This window comes from Misgurnus anguillicaudatus, chromosome 5, assembly GCF_027580225.2.
Source record: "Misgurnus anguillicaudatus chromosome 5, ASM2758022v2, whole genome shotgun sequence".
Classification (NCBI taxonomy): Eukaryota; Metazoa; Chordata; class Actinopteri; order Cypriniformes; family Cobitidae; genus Misgurnus; species Misgurnus anguillicaudatus.
In genome coordinates this window covers 12533807-12551320 of record NC_073341.2, presented here as the reverse complement: position 1 = coordinate 12551320, position 17514 = coordinate 12533807, and the positions used below count along the sequence as shown (strand labels likewise).

General features: G+C 39.2%; 1 protein-coding gene across 10 annotated transcripts in view; it reads right to left on the bottom strand.

The window, feature by feature from the left end:
• Nucleotides 1-16966, bottom strand: part of dbnlb (drebrin-like b) — a 64108-nt gene extending 47142 nt beyond the window's left edge. For 2 of the 10 annotated variants that reach the window (XM_055167958.2, XM_055167965.2), the window contains exons 1-7: nucleotides 16729-16966; nucleotides 10147-10202; nucleotides 9598-9710; nucleotides 6128-6202; nucleotides 4406-4552; nucleotides 1793-1870; nucleotides 1555-1706 (exon numbers count right to left, since the gene is read on the bottom strand). In XM_055167958.2, the coding sequence (XP_055023933.1) occupies nucleotides 1555-1706; nucleotides 1793-1870; nucleotides 4406-4552; nucleotides 6128-6202; nucleotides 9598-9710; nucleotides 10147-10202; nucleotides 16729-16811 (704 nt within the window). In that variant the 5' untranslated portion in view covers nucleotides 16812-16966. The remainder of the gene's footprint in view (nucleotides 1-1554; nucleotides 1707-1792; nucleotides 1871-4405; nucleotides 4553-6127; nucleotides 6203-9597; nucleotides 9711-10146; nucleotides 10203-16728) is intronic. The other 8 variants (XM_055167956.2, XM_055167963.2, XM_055167964.2 and 5 more) reach the window with 7 other exon arrangements.
• Between the last annotated feature and the right edge of the window lie 548 nt (nucleotides 16967-17514).

Here is a 17514-nt window from a genome sequence, read left to right as displayed (position 1 = left end):
ACTAAATGAAATTATACAACAGTTCTTTCTGGTTCTCGAACCTGATTGGCTAAGAGCCATGTGATATTCTACTGATAACGACACAGTCACGCTTCACCTTTCGTATCATTCCGCCACCTAGTAAATGGAGGTCCTTTAAACAGGCTCATCTCTGAATGGAAAAACTGCACGCACACACGGACAAACACAGATGCGCTGTTTTTAAACTCTCCGTGTGTCTCATTAGTTCACTAGCTCGTAAATCAGTCTGTGAATCCCAATCGGAAGCGACTATTCCGTCAAAGATCAGCGCTCTTGGATGTTACGTTAAAGTTAATGGGAGTAATGTCTTGTCACATCGTGTGGACGATTAACACTTGGAAAGAGGAATGTAAACAATATTTTTTCTGGAGCGATATCTCTTTTCAGAACCCGAAAACACTGTGGAACTGCAGGTAAGCCCCGCAGCTTTTAAATGTTGACATTGACAAATTATTTTACCATGACTTCTAAAAGGTGTTATGAGATATCGCCACTGATATATTTATAAGCATCATGCAAAAACATCTCTCTGACACTTATAAAAAACCGTTTTATATAGTACTGACAAGAACAAAGTTTAATAATAAAAATCGAGTGCTCGTATCGTGTTAAGAATAAATGGGAAAGCAATAGTAACATTATATAAGTATAGTTTTATTAACTTTTACCTCGCGCCAAAACAATAACAACACAAAAGACACTAAATATGAATAAAAAAACAAGTAAAAGTTTGATCATGACACCAAATACTGCTGATTTGATCTCATTTTGACGATCATAAACAAACAAGGCCAACATGAGACTGGGAATCCCTGTCAGAGATGTAGCCCAGAGAGGGCGGTGGTCAGCGGGGCGAGTGAACCCTGATGTCCGCTCATGCTTTGGTTCTCATACGTACCGAATCTCACTAAGCAAACGTTCAAACAGGCGCTATCTTTACTAATCGACTGCAGATTTAAATATAATACATATATATTCTCGACTGAACTAATCTTAAAACTACACTTTGTTACCAAGAAACGGTAATATAAAGAAACGGCTTTTCCGTCCATTGAGTTATTATGAGATTCAAAGCAGCCGAAAGTGTTACATGTCATTCTGGCCGCCCTTAAATCCGTGTCGGAAGAAAGTAGTTCCCAAACAAAGAGGCTTTTAAAATAACTCCGTTGTTGTTTTCTAGTTTTCTTTTTTCAAACGTGTGCCGTCGAACTGTTGTATAAAAGCAATATCGCTCTCGGAGTCGTGTGATATAGCTCTATATCATCACGGCTGTGATTGCCTCTGGCACTCGGCTATATAGAGCTATATCACACGACTCCGAGAGCGATATTGCTTAAGTATAACATATTAACAAGCATACTTCTTACTTAAGGCAATAGAAAGGCTGAAGAATTTTGTTGCGAAAAGGGAAAATACACATTTTTCCAAAAACAAATTCTCCACCATTGGCAGGTGTAGGAGAAAGTAAATTTTGAAACCTGCCAATAAATTTTTGTTAACTCCAACAAACATACAAACAGTAAAGTTGCTGACCTCTGTTGGTCTATCTGTGACGCTCTCTCTTTAGCTTTCTTATCCCGTAACTCCGCCTCTTTCATCTCTCTGTCCTTTCTTTCCTTCTCCAGTTTCTGTCTATCCTCCTCTGCCCTCCTCTTCTCCTCCTGAATACGTTTCTCCTCATCTTTCTGAGAAAGAGACAAATGCATTTAGTAAAACAAAAACAGAGGACTAGCGAAACACTGAACTTAATTGCTTATGCATGCTGTATTACCTCTGCTTGGGCCCAGAAATTGTCTTTGTTCGTCTTTTTAATTTCCGACATGGCATTAGTCTTCTGGTAAACTGATCCCTGTGTGGGAAAATAAATTATTAGCAGGACAAATGAAATATCTCTTTTGTGCTGATTTTGGTGAGAAACCTCCAGGGAAAATGTGATAAATTAAATGTAATTATATTCTTCAAATCAGTTTGACTTACTTCCCTCAGTTTCAGGAAAAAATTTGAAAAAAGGGCTTATCAGTCTTTTGCATACAACTACAATAAATAGGAACTGTAGCTTTAAAAAGTTAAAATTTCGTTTATAAAACTCATGCAGTATATTACAAGTCTTTAAAAGTCATACGATAGGTTTAGGTGTTACACAGAGTAAATGTATGTTGTTATTTTTAGAAGCTCCCAAAAGCTGCTGGTTGAATAATGGCTTAGTTTTGAGTTTGTTTATCACATAAAGATATTGTATTTATGACTTCATAAGACTTATGATATCGTTGCTTTTGCACCATTTTAAGAGCTTTAAAGCCCCTTTCATTATTATGGATAATACCAAAAAGTCTGTTTTTGCATTCCATGACAGAAATGGGTTTCGAAATCCATGAGGATGAGTAAACAATGACAGATTTTTCATTTTTGGTGAACCACCTCTGCAAACAAAGCTGAAATACCGATTTATCAGTAAGCAAATGCTTTAAAACAAGCTTTCTCTGTAGTTCAGTGGTTGCTTTTTGTACGGTACTGATTCTGACCAATGAAAATGTCAAACATGCAACCATTAACAATACATACATTATCTACTTAATCATAATGCACTATAGAGGATAACGCTTTTAGAAGTGAAGCGAATTAATTATTTCAAACAACCAAAAAATTTTCCATATTCTGAGCATCCCGGCTCATTCCCTGTGATTGGCATTTTAAATAAACAGGCCTTGGGCCGGCACTGATCCATTCACTATTGTGCCATCATAAGACCTGTCAGATGCATTCTGCTGTTAGAATACAAATATTAAATAATTCTGACATGTGTTCCAATGACTAAACAAGAGGTGGGCGATAAATGGCCTGCGGTTTTCATTCGTATCTCATCAGTAAAGCCATCACCTGCTTTCAAATGGAGCAGCATTTACTACACAAAGCCGTATTTCACAAGAGAAGCTAGGCAAAAATCGCATACATTATCGGAGGCGATTTGTCCACGATTATGAACGTGATTTTGCCTAGCCTTTCGGTGAAATACAGCTCTGTGTAGTAAACGGTACTCCATTTGAATCGCAGGCCATTTATCTCCCACCCCTAGACGAAACTAACCAAAGTCAAAAACTTGTTTCCACCGTCATGCCGAAACGTTCTCATGCTGCGTTCAGACCAGCCACGGTGGAGGCGTCAAGCACGAGTGATTTCAATGTTAAGTCAATGTAAAGACGCGTTGACGTGCGTCTGGAGATCTCGCGATGCGAATGAGGCGTTTAGCGCGGCAGACATGATTCCGCCTCGTTTACATGAATTGCCTCGTAGGCAATTATTTTAAAGTGGAGGGGCAGTTAGATGCCTGTGGTATCATAAGCATCAGTTTTTTCAGGGCTGTTTTCTGGCTGACATTTCTAAAAGAGGAATTTCTATGAGACTGAGATGTTTAGCATGTTTAGCACTTTTTGTATGTTTGTGAATGTGGGTAGACTACCATTATTCAACAAAGACAAGGTAAAAATGGTTTTTCATTCTCTGTCCCCTTTAACACCGCAGTTTTACAAGCGCCCAAGCGTCTGTCTCTTATGCACACAGACTCCGACTCTTTCATACATTTTGTGTCTCTCTCTTGCACACACAGACTCCGACTCTTTCGTACATTTTGTCTCTTTCGCGCGCACAGACTCGGTCTATTTTGTGCATTTTGGCGCTCTCTCGCGGCATTCGCGTCACATTTGTCCACAAACGCGGCTCATAGTTAAAGCCGTTTCACACGGTACACGGCAAGCGGCTGAATCGCCACGTGGCTACAGCTTTCTCATGTATAGTGGAAGCATTTTGTGCAGCATTTAGTGCAAATATGTTTATTTTTAACGCCGCCTGCCGTGAAGAGCCATGTGCTTAAAAGGGACAGTTTTTTGGGGTGCACAGGCAAGGCACGTGGACCAACTCCGCTTCCTCTGTATCCGCCCCCGTTTTGCCGCTTTCCGCATGTCTCCTATTTAAAAAGAACTAAACACTCGCCGTTGCTGCGTACTGTGTGTGAAACGCCCATAATGAGGGAGGGAGGTGTCCACCCTTCACTATGTGATTGGTTAAGACCACGGTGTACATCTGTTGTTGAACCTGAAAAAGACTTTCGAGTTGCGGAGACTTTTTTCACTTGAACGGCTGGCCGCACTTGCGACCTAATTTTTCAATGGTGCGACTTATTTATGTTATGTTATGTTTGGCCATTAGGGCATTACATGATACATAATACATTAAACTCTTTAACTCATCTAAAGAACAGCATTTGTAAAACCTTTTTTCATTGTTGTCCAACAATAAATTTTATGTGGGTTAGTGTGTGTGTGTTCTAGGGACAGAAATAAAACAAAATAAAAATATCTGTGTGTTTGTGTGCGTTTAAGACACTGACCACAGGCCCCTGCGGCCCCGAGTCTTTGAAGCGGCTGGACTCTTTGTGGAAGCTGTAGTTAGCTCCTGAGGCTTTAGCCACTTTCTCCATGATGACTTCAGGCTCCACATCTTCCTCTGCCCGCGCGTTTATGGTCACGTGAGCTCCCTTGAGAAACATCACAGCAAACTGAATCCCACACGCTAATATCAAACACAAACCTGGTTTTAATGCTTAAAATGAATCACAAGCTGGTTTCACCCGAAACACCCACGTACAGATATATTTCCATCAGTTTATTTATTAGCAACCCTAGTTCGGTTTTTAATCAAACAAATACACCGTAAGATACAACATAAACAAATAACACTGCAGTTAACCAAACACAGTTAGCTTAGCCAGACTACAAAACAAATCAATTAGATGTAATTACACGGGAGGTTCTCTAACCGTTTTCCTGTTTACACTAAAATTTCTGATCTAAGCAAGTTGCTTACATGTATGGCAAGATTAAAATATAATGAAGTTGCGTCTTTATTGATTTATTATCTGAGGTTTTTAACCTGCTGAAAAAAACAGCCCACTCTTTTGTCTTCATGACATTCTGGTCACTAGATACAGCTTTCATGCAAGTCTATGGGATCTTTTTAACAAAGCACACAATTCATAGATCACTTATGTACAAACATGTGCAGGACATTTGTGACTCTGCCAGTGAAAACCCAGCTTAAGTCTTTTTTTGTGATTTACTGTTTTCTTCCTATGTAATGTGAGGAACATTCTGTCAAAATTTAAAGGAATAGTCTACTCATTTTCAATATTAAACTATGTTATTACCTTAACTAAGAATTGTTGATACATCCCTCTATCATCTGTGTGCGTGCTTGTAAGCGCTGGAGCGCGCTACATCAACGTTTTTCCTATTTAAGACGAGTAGTTATACGAGCAAGTTTGGTGGTACAAAATAAAACGTAGCGCTTTTCTAAGCAGATTTAAAAGAGGAACTATATTTTATGGCGTAATAGCACTTTTGGGAGTACTTGGACGTGCCTGAAAAGTCCGCTCCCCTTCTCCCTCTCATAATGGGAGAGGGAGGGTGTTACTGCGCCAAGTCAAAGTACTCCCAAAAGTGCTATTTCTTCTTTTAAATCCACTTAGAAAAGCGCTACGTTTTATTTTGTACCACCAAACTTGCTCGTATAACTACTCGTCTTAAATAGGAAAAACGTTGATGTGTTTGGTCACTTCTAACTTTATCTCTAAATGGTACCATTGAATGAATGGGGCTAAGCTAAATGCTATCGTAGCGTTGCAGCGCGCTCCAGCGCTTACGTGCACGCACACAGATGATAGAGGGATGTATCAACAATTCTTAGTTAAGGTAATAGTAACATAGTTTAATATTGAAAATGAGCAGACTATTCCTTTAACCTTGATATTTTTAATATTGACTCAGCAAGACTGAAATTTATGTAAATCAATAATTGAAATCAAACTTTGATGCTTCTTATCTCAACATTAGCTCTACAAATAAACATTCATGATGTCATAACCTGTTGATAAGAGCGAAAAACTGCAGAACTGTGACTCATTGTGTGAGTTCACTTATCATTAACCTAATCAAACAAACACACACACACGCACGCACACACACACACACACACACACACACGCACACGCACACACACATCTATATTTATATACACATACGCACATATATTCAAACATGATATAGCCAAATACCTTGAGAAAGTTAGCCATGGTGCTCACATGGTTCGCACACTGCCCTTTTCTAGCATCTTTGACACCTTCTCCTGTCTGAAAACACAGTGACAAAAATATCAACAACGGCAACTGCATTTTAATGAAATAAACATACTGAAGAAAAGATTTAAAGATTTTTAAGACTCTAAGAAACGTACATGATATACAGAATAAATATTGTGTTTTCTATGTTCACATTTCAAAATAAGATTGTAAATATGCATTTGTAGTATAGTAGGATAGTTCACCCAAAAATCCTTAATGCATGTGATTATCTTTATTCAGACGAACACAATCAATGTTATATAATAAAATGTCCTGGATGTTCCAAGCTTTATAATGGTACATTGAAAAAAAATGATCCTTTTTTGTGTATCAGGTGTATCACATGTTTAAATCAACCTATGTGAACTTAAATCATTTAAGTTGGGACTAAATGAATTATTTTTGTTGTAATATTGCTAAAACTGGGCAGGGATTTCCAGTTCCAAGCATGCTTTGCATGAGAGTGAATAATGGGTGTGAATATCAAAATAAAGGGTAATTTTATGCATTTAATTAACTCTTTCCCTGCCATCGTTTTTTTTTTTTAAAAAGTAGCCAGCCAGCGCCAGCATTTTTCATGATTTTCACAAAAGTTTAATGCCTTCCAGAAAATGTTCTTCTTTAAATATATAAACAAACAATACATTAAATGAAAGAACAGACCCTGTGCTTTCATCCCACCTTTATTAGTTCTCTTCTTATCACCTCTCAAATATGGGTAGATTTCTTCAAAAACACAAATTTTTGAGCAAAAAGCTGAGATAATTCTATTTTTGTGAAGGACTTTTGATAGAGATCAGGGGCCTCATTTATAAAGCGTGCATACGCACAAATTTGATCGTAAAGTGTGCGTAGGCAAAAATCCACGGCAAAGTCCATATTTATAAAAACTGTCTTTGACGTGGAAAAGTGCTTAGCGCCACGTCAGGGTCTGGGCAGACGTACGCACTTTTGCTTGTCTGATTGCTGCAGGTTTTTGGAAAATAAGCCAATCTTGCTGCTCGAAAATTGGGTTTAAACATTGAGAAGTGCTCTTTTATATGTCTGTGACATTAATTAGGCATCGTTTAAAGGTGGAGATCTGAAACTGCTCAGCTGCGCACAAGTTCAAGATCATTTGCGATTGATAGATTTGAAAGGGGTACGCGCGTTTTCTGCGCGTACGTTCGGTTTATGAATCACACGTACGCATTTTTGTTAAATGATCGTAAGATCAAATGTAGGATGGTTTTTACGCAGCATTTTATAAATGAGGCCCCAGATGCAGAGCGATCTTTAAAACATACACAGAGATCTTTCTCTTTCATGTGAGGCATTACTTCCGGGTTGTAAAAGTTGCGGAATAAAAGCGGCATTGCGGAAAGCCGGAAATTCTCATCATTGGCAGGAAAGCGTTTTCTCTTAAAGGCGTGCACAATGTTTAAAAGCCAATGTTGATATTTGAAATCACCTACAATCACCCCCTACCCCAATAGAATCTGGACCTTCTTTTAAAAGGCCCGCCCCACACATACCCAACCACGGCAAGAAGGTCGGTTAATAGACACGCCCCTTACTGCTTATTGGCTACAAGTGTGTTTTGGTAGTCGGCCCGTCTCCTTTTCCAAAGCGTTTTTCAAACATTGTGCACTCTGCCCTTAATTGACGAGATAACTCGTCAATGGCGGGGAAAGAGTTAAGATCAGAAAAAAATGGGAACTTATAAATTTTTAATATGTTGTTATATAGATGGATTTCATTCATGTGAACTTTTACGTCATGCCGCCATCTTGAGTACCTACCGAGTACCAGTAGGCTATTGACAAGCATTGGCTACCTTGCTACGATTTACGGATTTCTTATCTTTTACAGTCTATGATTCTTACGGATCCAGTAAATGGCTACGAAAGACAACATGTCGCACATTGACTGTCATGAAAAGAAACGCTACTTTAAAAAATATATCTTGGTTAGGGTGTGATGCCTACTCGATCCCTGATGCGTTCTTCCAGCCGCTGTTCGCTGCTACCGAACTACCACTATTTTAAAACATAAGAAGGCACGACACAACATGAAACTTTGTTCGAAGTATCACCTGGATCTCTACACATGAACGCGAGCATTACTAAAAAGAAAGGTTTTGTACAACTGACTTTGGCAGTTATGGTGTCCGCTCGTCATCTCTGCCAGACGTAAATAATCGATTTCCGAATGCGAATGAATGAATCTCATATGAGGCTCCTTTTTCAATTAGAAGGCCAATATTGTTTTCACTTGCGACAAAACAACGAATTATCTGTGCATTTATATGGAACTATGCTTTAGGAGCTATCCATCTTTACTCTCCTCCCTCCTTACGTCGCATTCAAAGATCGATACATCTTGACTGGAAAGATGGCGGCGAGCAGAAGCCAAATCAACCAAAGTCAGTTGTTCAAAACCTTCTTTTTCACAAACATTGTTCTCGATGCTCGAGTTCACGTGTAGAGACACAGGTGATACTTCAAGCAAGTATCATGTTGTGTTGAGCCTTCTTAGTGTTGTAAAAATGTTGATGCTCACAACATATTGAAGGCATAGCTTCTAGTTCTTTTGCGGCCACTTCAGGTACTCAAAATGGCGGAAGACAAGTGAGTGACGTCAGCTGATATTCATGTATTAGTATTTTATATACAAGTTTCTGTTTTGTTGTTGGGTTTCTAAATGGTTACCATTGTGCAGACGACTAGAGTATTTGCTTAGAATGACGTCCGCATGACGTAATTTTCGTGTTGGTGCACAGACAGTACACGTACAACACTGTACTGTGTTGTAAATGTCGCAAATCAGTGCTGTCCTGCCGGACTGGTAGAGTAATAATTTGAATAAGAAATCATTTGTATTGCCTACGTGTTGAACACGGCCATCTGGGCGTAGCCGCTGTGAGTATACTTTGAATGCTGCGCGGATGCGTGCGCGCATGAGCTGGACGTGAAAAAAGGTATACCTGACCCTATTTTGTGCAACCACTAACCTTAAAAAAATAGAGCAAATTCAATGAATTTTTTTCACATTTTTTTCATGGGTGTTTGTCATGTTTGAAAGACGTAGTGATAATTTATTTGTGGTTACGTTTGATTTTGTGGCGGACTGAGAAATAAATGAATGTATGGGAACGTATGGCATTCCAACGACGCTCTCACTTGTATGATGTCACAGCAGTAGACAGCACAAATATAACGACATGGCTATAATCCCTCCCACTGCGAAGTGATACTAAACTTGATGGAAAAAGCTAACCAAGTCAAAGTGAGGTGTGCTGACCAGACCTGACCCGTGTGGTAGAAAAGTGCCATTAGGGAGCAAAAGCAGTCGGGTTCCTATTTATGGCCGGTCGATTGGTGCATCTCTAAGTTAGAGTTGAGGAAACATGAAGAAACAATTACCCAGTTGATGAGGGCGTATTTGGGAAGGCCAGAGTTGGGGTCTTGAACACGACAGAAACCGTACATCACCTTCCCGCTGTTCAACTCCTCAACCATCTCCTCTAGACCTCCATCTGAAAATACACACACATGCTGGATCATATTATCACACACTAACATAAAGAGCAATACCACATTAAAACAAGCTTAGACACTCTACGTTTAGACTAAATGGGTTTATTGCTTCAAAACAGCCCCTCACCAAGGTAAAGTCAATGTAACACAGCCTTTTGTGATTTATCTTCATTTTCCAGTAAGAGCTTCTGACAAATCTTTAAATAAATCTGTTTCAATCTTTGATGGTATTGATTTCGCTGAACTGTCTAGTTTCTTATTGAATTTATTCAAATAATGTGGCACACATCAAAACCACAGCTGCTGGGTAAAGATGGACGTAGGCTTGCCGTAACCACTTTGGTATTTTAGGCATCCTACATACATAACACTCAAGCCAAAAACAACAATTCACTATTTGTGTCTCTATAAGATCAGTGCTTTAGGAAAACTGACCTCCTTTCTCAGCCAATCGGATGTCATTGGTGTTGCCTTCATATGTGAAGAGAACCCTGTAGAAATACAAAAGTTGTTGGCAATGTCAAATCTAGCAGCAACAAATCAAACTGTACAGTATTTTGATGCAAATTCATCTGCCACACTTAAAAAAAAACATGTTTTACTACAATAAAAATGATGGTTACTATGGTTAAACCATGGTTATCACAAATTAACCATACACTTTGCTACAAAAACCATGGACAAACCAATAGTAAAACCATGGTTTTATCAATGGAAATTCATATAAAAAACATATTTATTACATAAATGTAACTTGTTAGAAGCTAACCAAATCAGAAAGAGACCTACAAGGACAAGTAGTATGACATTCTTAGGGGCCAGTCACACCAAAAGCGTTTATGGCAGTTGCAGGCGCCTTTTTTGAATGATATTCTATAGGCAGGGCGCGTTTGCGCGCTGTTTATGCGCGCCGAGCACCTTGCGGTTTTTTGCCGCCTGCCGCGCACGCGTTTTTGAAGGAGCGCTGAGAGCGGAGAAGCGGCCGACGTCATTCATGTCTTTCCATTGTCCAATCGAATGAGGGGAGAGGCGGGCCTTACGTTGTTGTGAAGGAAGTTTACAGTTGCTTTGAAGAACCGGACTCCACTCGCTCACTCTCTCCTGCGTGTTTGTTCACCTCTCACCCCCAAACAAGGTCAGAGCAAGTGTCCTCTTTTTAAAGTTTCTGCTAATATGACAGTTAACAGCAAAAGAGCGCTCACGCTTCAATATTTGATTGACAAGACAGCTGACTCGGTGGTTGCTTAGCAATATGAAAAGCCGCGTCGCACTGCTCTTTTTTTTTTTTTTAAAGGCAGTGCGTCGCGCCTTGCGTTTGCAAGCGTTTAAAGCGCTTTTGGTGTGACTGGCCCCTTAACCACCAGTGGCTGCTCCTGACTGCTCATCCGAGGGGCGCCAATTCAAAATAAGTGTTCGGAGTGTCACGTGTGTGGTTCCCTTTTTTAAAATATGTGTTCTGGGTGTTGAGAGATCCTGTGTGCATCACATGTTTTGTCAAAATAAGTGCCTGCTGCACACGCATCAAAATTGTTTATGATAAAAGAGACGCCCACGTCGTTCACAACATACACGCAACGCAAGACAGATTATGCGAGTATCTGGCAAATGCGAGCGTCTCTTTTATCATAAACCCTATATTTTTTCCGGTTGAGGAGGACGCTGGCGCGTTTTGGCTGCCGCTTCTTCTCCAGAGCTGTTTTATTAATCTATGTTTTAACGTTGGATTTTATTGTTTTATTTGTTCACTGTACTGTCACAGTTTTAACTTTGTACACCTGATATGTGTGTACTCTGTGATGGTTGAATCGGCGGCGTGCAGCACTCCAGAGCACTGTGTAGCGTGGTCGGGGCTGACTTGTCGGTGTGCAGTGCACCGTTGTGTGGCGTGACTGTGGTCCTACTCCGCTCGTGCTCCGGATTTAATCAGCCTTGGTGCCTGTGGATTCGTCTGCCCTGTCCTGGATTTTACTTTGCTCTGGTGGCATCTCCACTGTTTCCGGCTGGGTGTCGGACTGTTGACGTGTTTACTTAGTCTGCTGGAGTTATTGTTCCATCATGCGATGCTGTTGGATTTTTGCAGTTATTCTCGTTTTAACCTCACTTGGACTCTGTGGTTATCTGATCTTGCCAGTTCTATTTGTCCAGCTATGGTTCTTCTAGGTGATATTAATATTCATGTGGATAATAAAACATGTTTAAACACAGTTAATTTTATGGACACGTTGGATTGTTTTAACATTACTCAGCATGTTAACTTTCCCACCCATAATAAAGACCATACACTTGATTTAGTGTGTTCAGTTGATGTGGACATTAACCAGCTTGAGAGCCACGATTTACCTATTAGTGACCATAAGCTTCTTTCCTTTAACCTGCCTCTCCCTTCTTCAAAACTAGTCTCTCAAAAGAGAGTGAGTAGTTTTAGAAATGTTAAGAACATCAACTGTGACAAGTTTGCTTGTTTAATTTCAGAACATCATGATATAAAAACTGTGGAAGATTATAATTCTGTCCTATCTTCTACCTTGGAGGTTCTTGCTCCTAGGAAAGAACGTGTTGTCTCATTTTCAAAAACATCACCTTGGTACACAAGTGAACTGAGATTACTTAAAGGGAAAAACAGACAACTAGAACGACAATTTAAGAAGTCAGAACTAACTGTGCACAAGCCAATGTACAGTATGATGAGCACTTCTCTCACTATAGTGAAGCACTCAAGGTGGCAAGAGTCGAACATTACTTTATCAGTAATCACATTATCAGTAATTGTGATAGTAACTCAAACAAGCTCTTTAAGACTATTAATCAAATCATTATACCAAATAAGCCCTCCATATGTCCATCTGTGCAACAGTGTAATAGGTTCACAAATAAAGTACCAAGTTGTTTTACATTGTGACAAAGCAAGTTTTTTAACATTTAAAAAAGAATAAAAGTATCAGAACAAAAAACATTATGTATGTAACGAGAACGAGACTTTTTGCCGTATGGTCTAGAAAAGGAGGGAGGAGTCCTCAGCTATCACAGAAAGCGTGTTACAATACAATACAATACAATACAAATCTCAATAATAAAAAACTTTTATTTTTAATTACAATATATTTCCTTTGTGGCGCATCAATAATGTTGTGTTTGTGATGACTGCTGTGGTTTTCCTAAACCTTCTACAGAAAGGAAGCTGTATCAACTTCCTCTTTAAACACTCACTCTCTTAGCTTTAGAAACAGGAAGTGTAGTAATAAGGAATAAGAAGTGCAGACATTTATTTCTAGTAAAGCTTACAGGACAGTGCATTCATTTAGTCACATGATTAAATGTGGTTTACCAGAGAAATAACAGTTGTAAATGTTAAAGCAGAGCTGGTGATTTAATCAGCATTGCTAATTTGAGCTCAGCTGAAAGGGATAGTTCACGCAAAAGTGTCATCATTTTCTGATCCTCATGTTGTTCTAAATCTGCATGATTTTTTTTTTTTTTTGATGAACACACAAGATGATATTTTGATAAATGATGATAAGCACACAGCTACTGCAAAATAAAAGTTGTAATCTGTTAAAATTGCCTCTTTGTAGGGGTGTGAGCAAAAATGTGCTGTTTTTGGGTGTGTCCTTTTAAATGCAAAGTAGCTGATAAAATGCAAATACCAATCAATTGAGCGGTCAATTATTTTCTCTTTGCACTAAATGGCAGTGCCGTGGTTGGATAGTGCAGATTAAGGGGCGATATTATTATAATAAAATCCACTAGTTCTGACATCACAAGGGGAGCCAAATTTTAATGACCTATGTTTTTCACATGCTTGCAGAGAATGGTTCATCAATAGGACTGTGACGATTAATCGTGCAAATGCCCATTTTCTCAATGAACGAATTTTAACGAATTATGGTTATAAATGCCACCACATCCAAAAGCCAGAGGGCGCTCTCGTGCAGAAACTCCATTTGCGCTGCAGAAGAAGTACAATCACACGCTTTTCCAGGAAATGAGGATTATTTATATCGCAGTTCTTATAATTGTTTAAGGTATTTTCATGATAATAAAGAATATTTTGAATGATTTTGTTTGCTCTTTAAATGCGCATACTAAACGATTTTAGATTGAAAAGGACTTTCTATTGATCACAGAGCCGTAGTATATGCACCAGCTGTGCATGAAACACAGAATCACACCCTTGACGAGATGTATCGCCACAGCCCCATTTTTCAACGCTCAGTATGAACGCTCTGGCGACGTACGTCCTGCCTTATAGTTAAAAGAACCAATCATTAATCAATAAAGGGCCCTGTACAGAGTCATGTGAGGCGCTTGCCAACCTGTGCGCATGTGCAGTAGCCGAGACGACCTGGAAAGGGATAGTTCAGCCAAATATTTCTTCCTTTGTGTTCATCAGACCAAAGAAATTTCTGCAGGTTTGTAAAAACATGAGAGTGAGTAAGTGATTAGAAAATAAAAAATGTTAAGCTTAAAGCCCAGAGTATAGTCAGTTCTTTTATGTGTATGTGAACGTACGCGCACAGCTGAATGCACAGCCTTGCAAAATATAGACTGCATCCAAAATCGCATAATGTAACAGACTCATTGACCTTTATAACAGATTAAGCGTCTGGTCAGAACTTTACTTCCGGCTTCAGTTTTAATGGTCTGACTAGTTGCTAAACTGAACTCTTAAACAAATACCTCGTCGAAAATAACAAATGTTTTGGTTTTCCTAGGTAATCTATGTGTTGTTTGTTTTGTTTGTTATATAAATAAACTACTTTAAAAGGACTTTTTTAATTTTTTTTAGCGGAGTTAACCGAAAGTTACGTGTTGACCACGAAAGCAGCTTGTTTATGTTGTTACTGCTAAAACCGTCTATCTATATATAGTATTAATAAATCCGGACGCACTACATCCGCCATGTTGTTACCTGAAATGACGTTAAACAAACGCAACTTAACCACAATAGACAGCTGTTTAATATATGTGTTTCAATAGAACAACGTTACCGCTTTCAGACATTTTTTTAATAAAACCACGCCCCTCTGTAGTCTTCTTCGTTGGGTAACTCCTTTCCCGGGGATAGCAAAGGGTCCATTGAATGAACACTTTGGAATCTTGTCAGAAGTAGTGGACCATCAGGGTACTTTTCGCCTACTTTGAATTTGGACATACTACTCGCCTCACCTACTGCTTTTCGCCTACTATATAGTATGAAAGTAGGCAGTTTCAGATACAGCCATAGTTTATTTGACTCATACATGTACACAGACGTTCGACGCATCCGCATTGCGGCAACATGCAATGCATCTCCAGGGCTACATACTACATTCTCCTGTAGGTGCATGCACAAACTATGCTGGGTTTCAAAAATCCTGCGGTGCACATACGCGCGCACTCTTCCAAATGTTTACTATACTTCAGCTTTTAGAAGTAAATGTAAAGGTAAAGTTGATGTCAGGTTACTTGTTGGCCTGAAAGATGTTGTTTAATTGTGATTTTAACATTTTAAATTAAAGAAATCCCGGTCTTTTCCCATTCGGCTAGATAGGACTTTAATCTTGCATGCTTGGAGGCGTTGCAAGCATGGCTGCCTAGTGGCACAACTTCCCTAAAGGGACTTTATTGACACAATGTGAATATTACACTTGTTTTATGTTAGATAAAAAATATAATAATATATCAAATTGGTAGATTATTAGAGGTTCAAAGGTCGTGGGTTCGACCACCAGGAAATGCACATACTGAGACTAGAAAGCAGTATCTCTCTCTCTCTCTCCATGTGTGCGTGTTATTTTTTAGCAATTTAAAGGGGACATATCATGAAAATCTGTATTTTTCCATGTTTAAGTGCTATTATTGGGTCCCCAGTGCTTCTATCAACCTAGAAAACGTGAAAAAGATCAACCCAGTTACTAAGTTTTGGTAAACCATTCTCTGCAAACATGTTAAGAAATAGGTCATTGAAATTTGGCTCCCCTTGTGATGCCAGAAAGGGATACCGCCCCTTAATCTGCACTATCCAACCACAGCACTGCCAATTAGTGCAGAGATCAGCTCATTTGTATTTTAAAGGACACATACCTACAAAGTGGTAATTTTAATAGGCTATAATACATTTTCTGTGGGGTATTTTGAACTAGAACTTCACATACGTACCCTGGGGACACCAAAGATTTATTTTACATCCTAAAAAAGTCTTGTGAAATGTCCCCTTTAAGAAAAGTCCTTTAGCTGTACACGATTTCATCCAACCGGGATCTTGAATGTAATTAATTAATGTAGGCCAATTATAATCACTCCTACATACTAAACTCCCAGCTCATCTCATCCTCAAGAGTATATCGTCTAATCTTCATATTAAAAATGAAAGTTTACAGTTCGAGCATACTTTGCCCTGGTGGTATTTGGTCAATATTATATAAGAGGACATGAACTTTATGAAGTAAAGGCCTTCCCCCAGTACCATTAGCAAACAGGAAGTGTCTCACAGAACAGTATACTTACAGTAGGCTGATACAAACACCTTAATAAACTAAATGATCTTTTATAATCTTACGTATAAACTTGCAGGAGTTACAGACAGTAGGCAGGGAGTTGCCAACCCCAGGAGCCATATATAGATAGACAAGGAGGATAAGAGGTTAACGAGGCACTTCTTAAAAGTTCAGATCTTTCTAAACGGATAAGATCAACTGATCTTATACTTTAAAATGTTGCAAAGCAAAAAAACTGTATGAAAAACGTGAGCATTAATGTACGTTAACCTTAAAGCATACTGTATGTGACCTGAGAGCAACAGAGCGAGGAAATGAGAATACTGTCCTCTCACTGTTTTGTTCACGAGATGTGGACGAAAAATTAAAACGTATACAGAAATTCTGCACGAGAGCTAAGCAATATAATAAATGGGCGTTGCATTGATTTAGATAAGCAGAAGTTATGGCGTTTCAGGGCGTATATGAAGCCGCAGCAGCAGCTAACATGCTACACATGAAGATGTCAGTGAGTGTAATAAAGACACAACCATTAACTCACCAGTTAGTCTCAGATTTCTCATTAACCACCTCGTTGTAGGCCGCGGTGAGGGCCGGGCCGTTTTTGCTCAGGTTCACAGACATGATGAAAATTTGGTGTGTTTTGACCGCCTGGCTCCGGGGACAGACGCTGAACTCCGGGGGTTGAGAGATGGAAATCTCTGGACTAAACGCATACAGGAAGCGCGCGGCGCCACATCACGTAGCGAGCCTCACCAAATCTACTACGGCGAAAGTTCACCTCATGAATATTTATTACGCAAGAAAAGCGAGATTGGCTGAAATACTGACGTTTGAAAGAGGGTGGGTGCCGGTTGGCGAATAGATGCTTGGCTTTTGAATATTTATTGAGTTATGTGAGCCGACGCTTTGGGTCGTTACCAAGCAATGTTAGCTAAACCGGATTAATATTCATAAGCTAAGCCTTTGTTATAGTAGGAATCGAATATTAGAAAGCGAACAGCGGCGGCATCTGCTGGATAGATGTGAAACAGCGCACGTAGATTGTCTCGTGCTGAGTTCCAGACAACTCGGATTTAAGATATATCCCACCTCAACCGCTCTTTTAACGTTACTAAATATTTTTAATGTGAATTAATTTAGAGGTTATTTCCAGTTTTAAGTTGGGAAATCCGAGTTGTCTGGGACCCGCACGAAAACATGAAAACTATTTTAAATCATAAATAATAAAATTGTATTATGCAAATTAAAACGAGGTGATGGAGAAAAATTAAATTTAGATAACAAAGCACATTCCTGTACAGTAAATTACTGTTTTGCTGTGTTG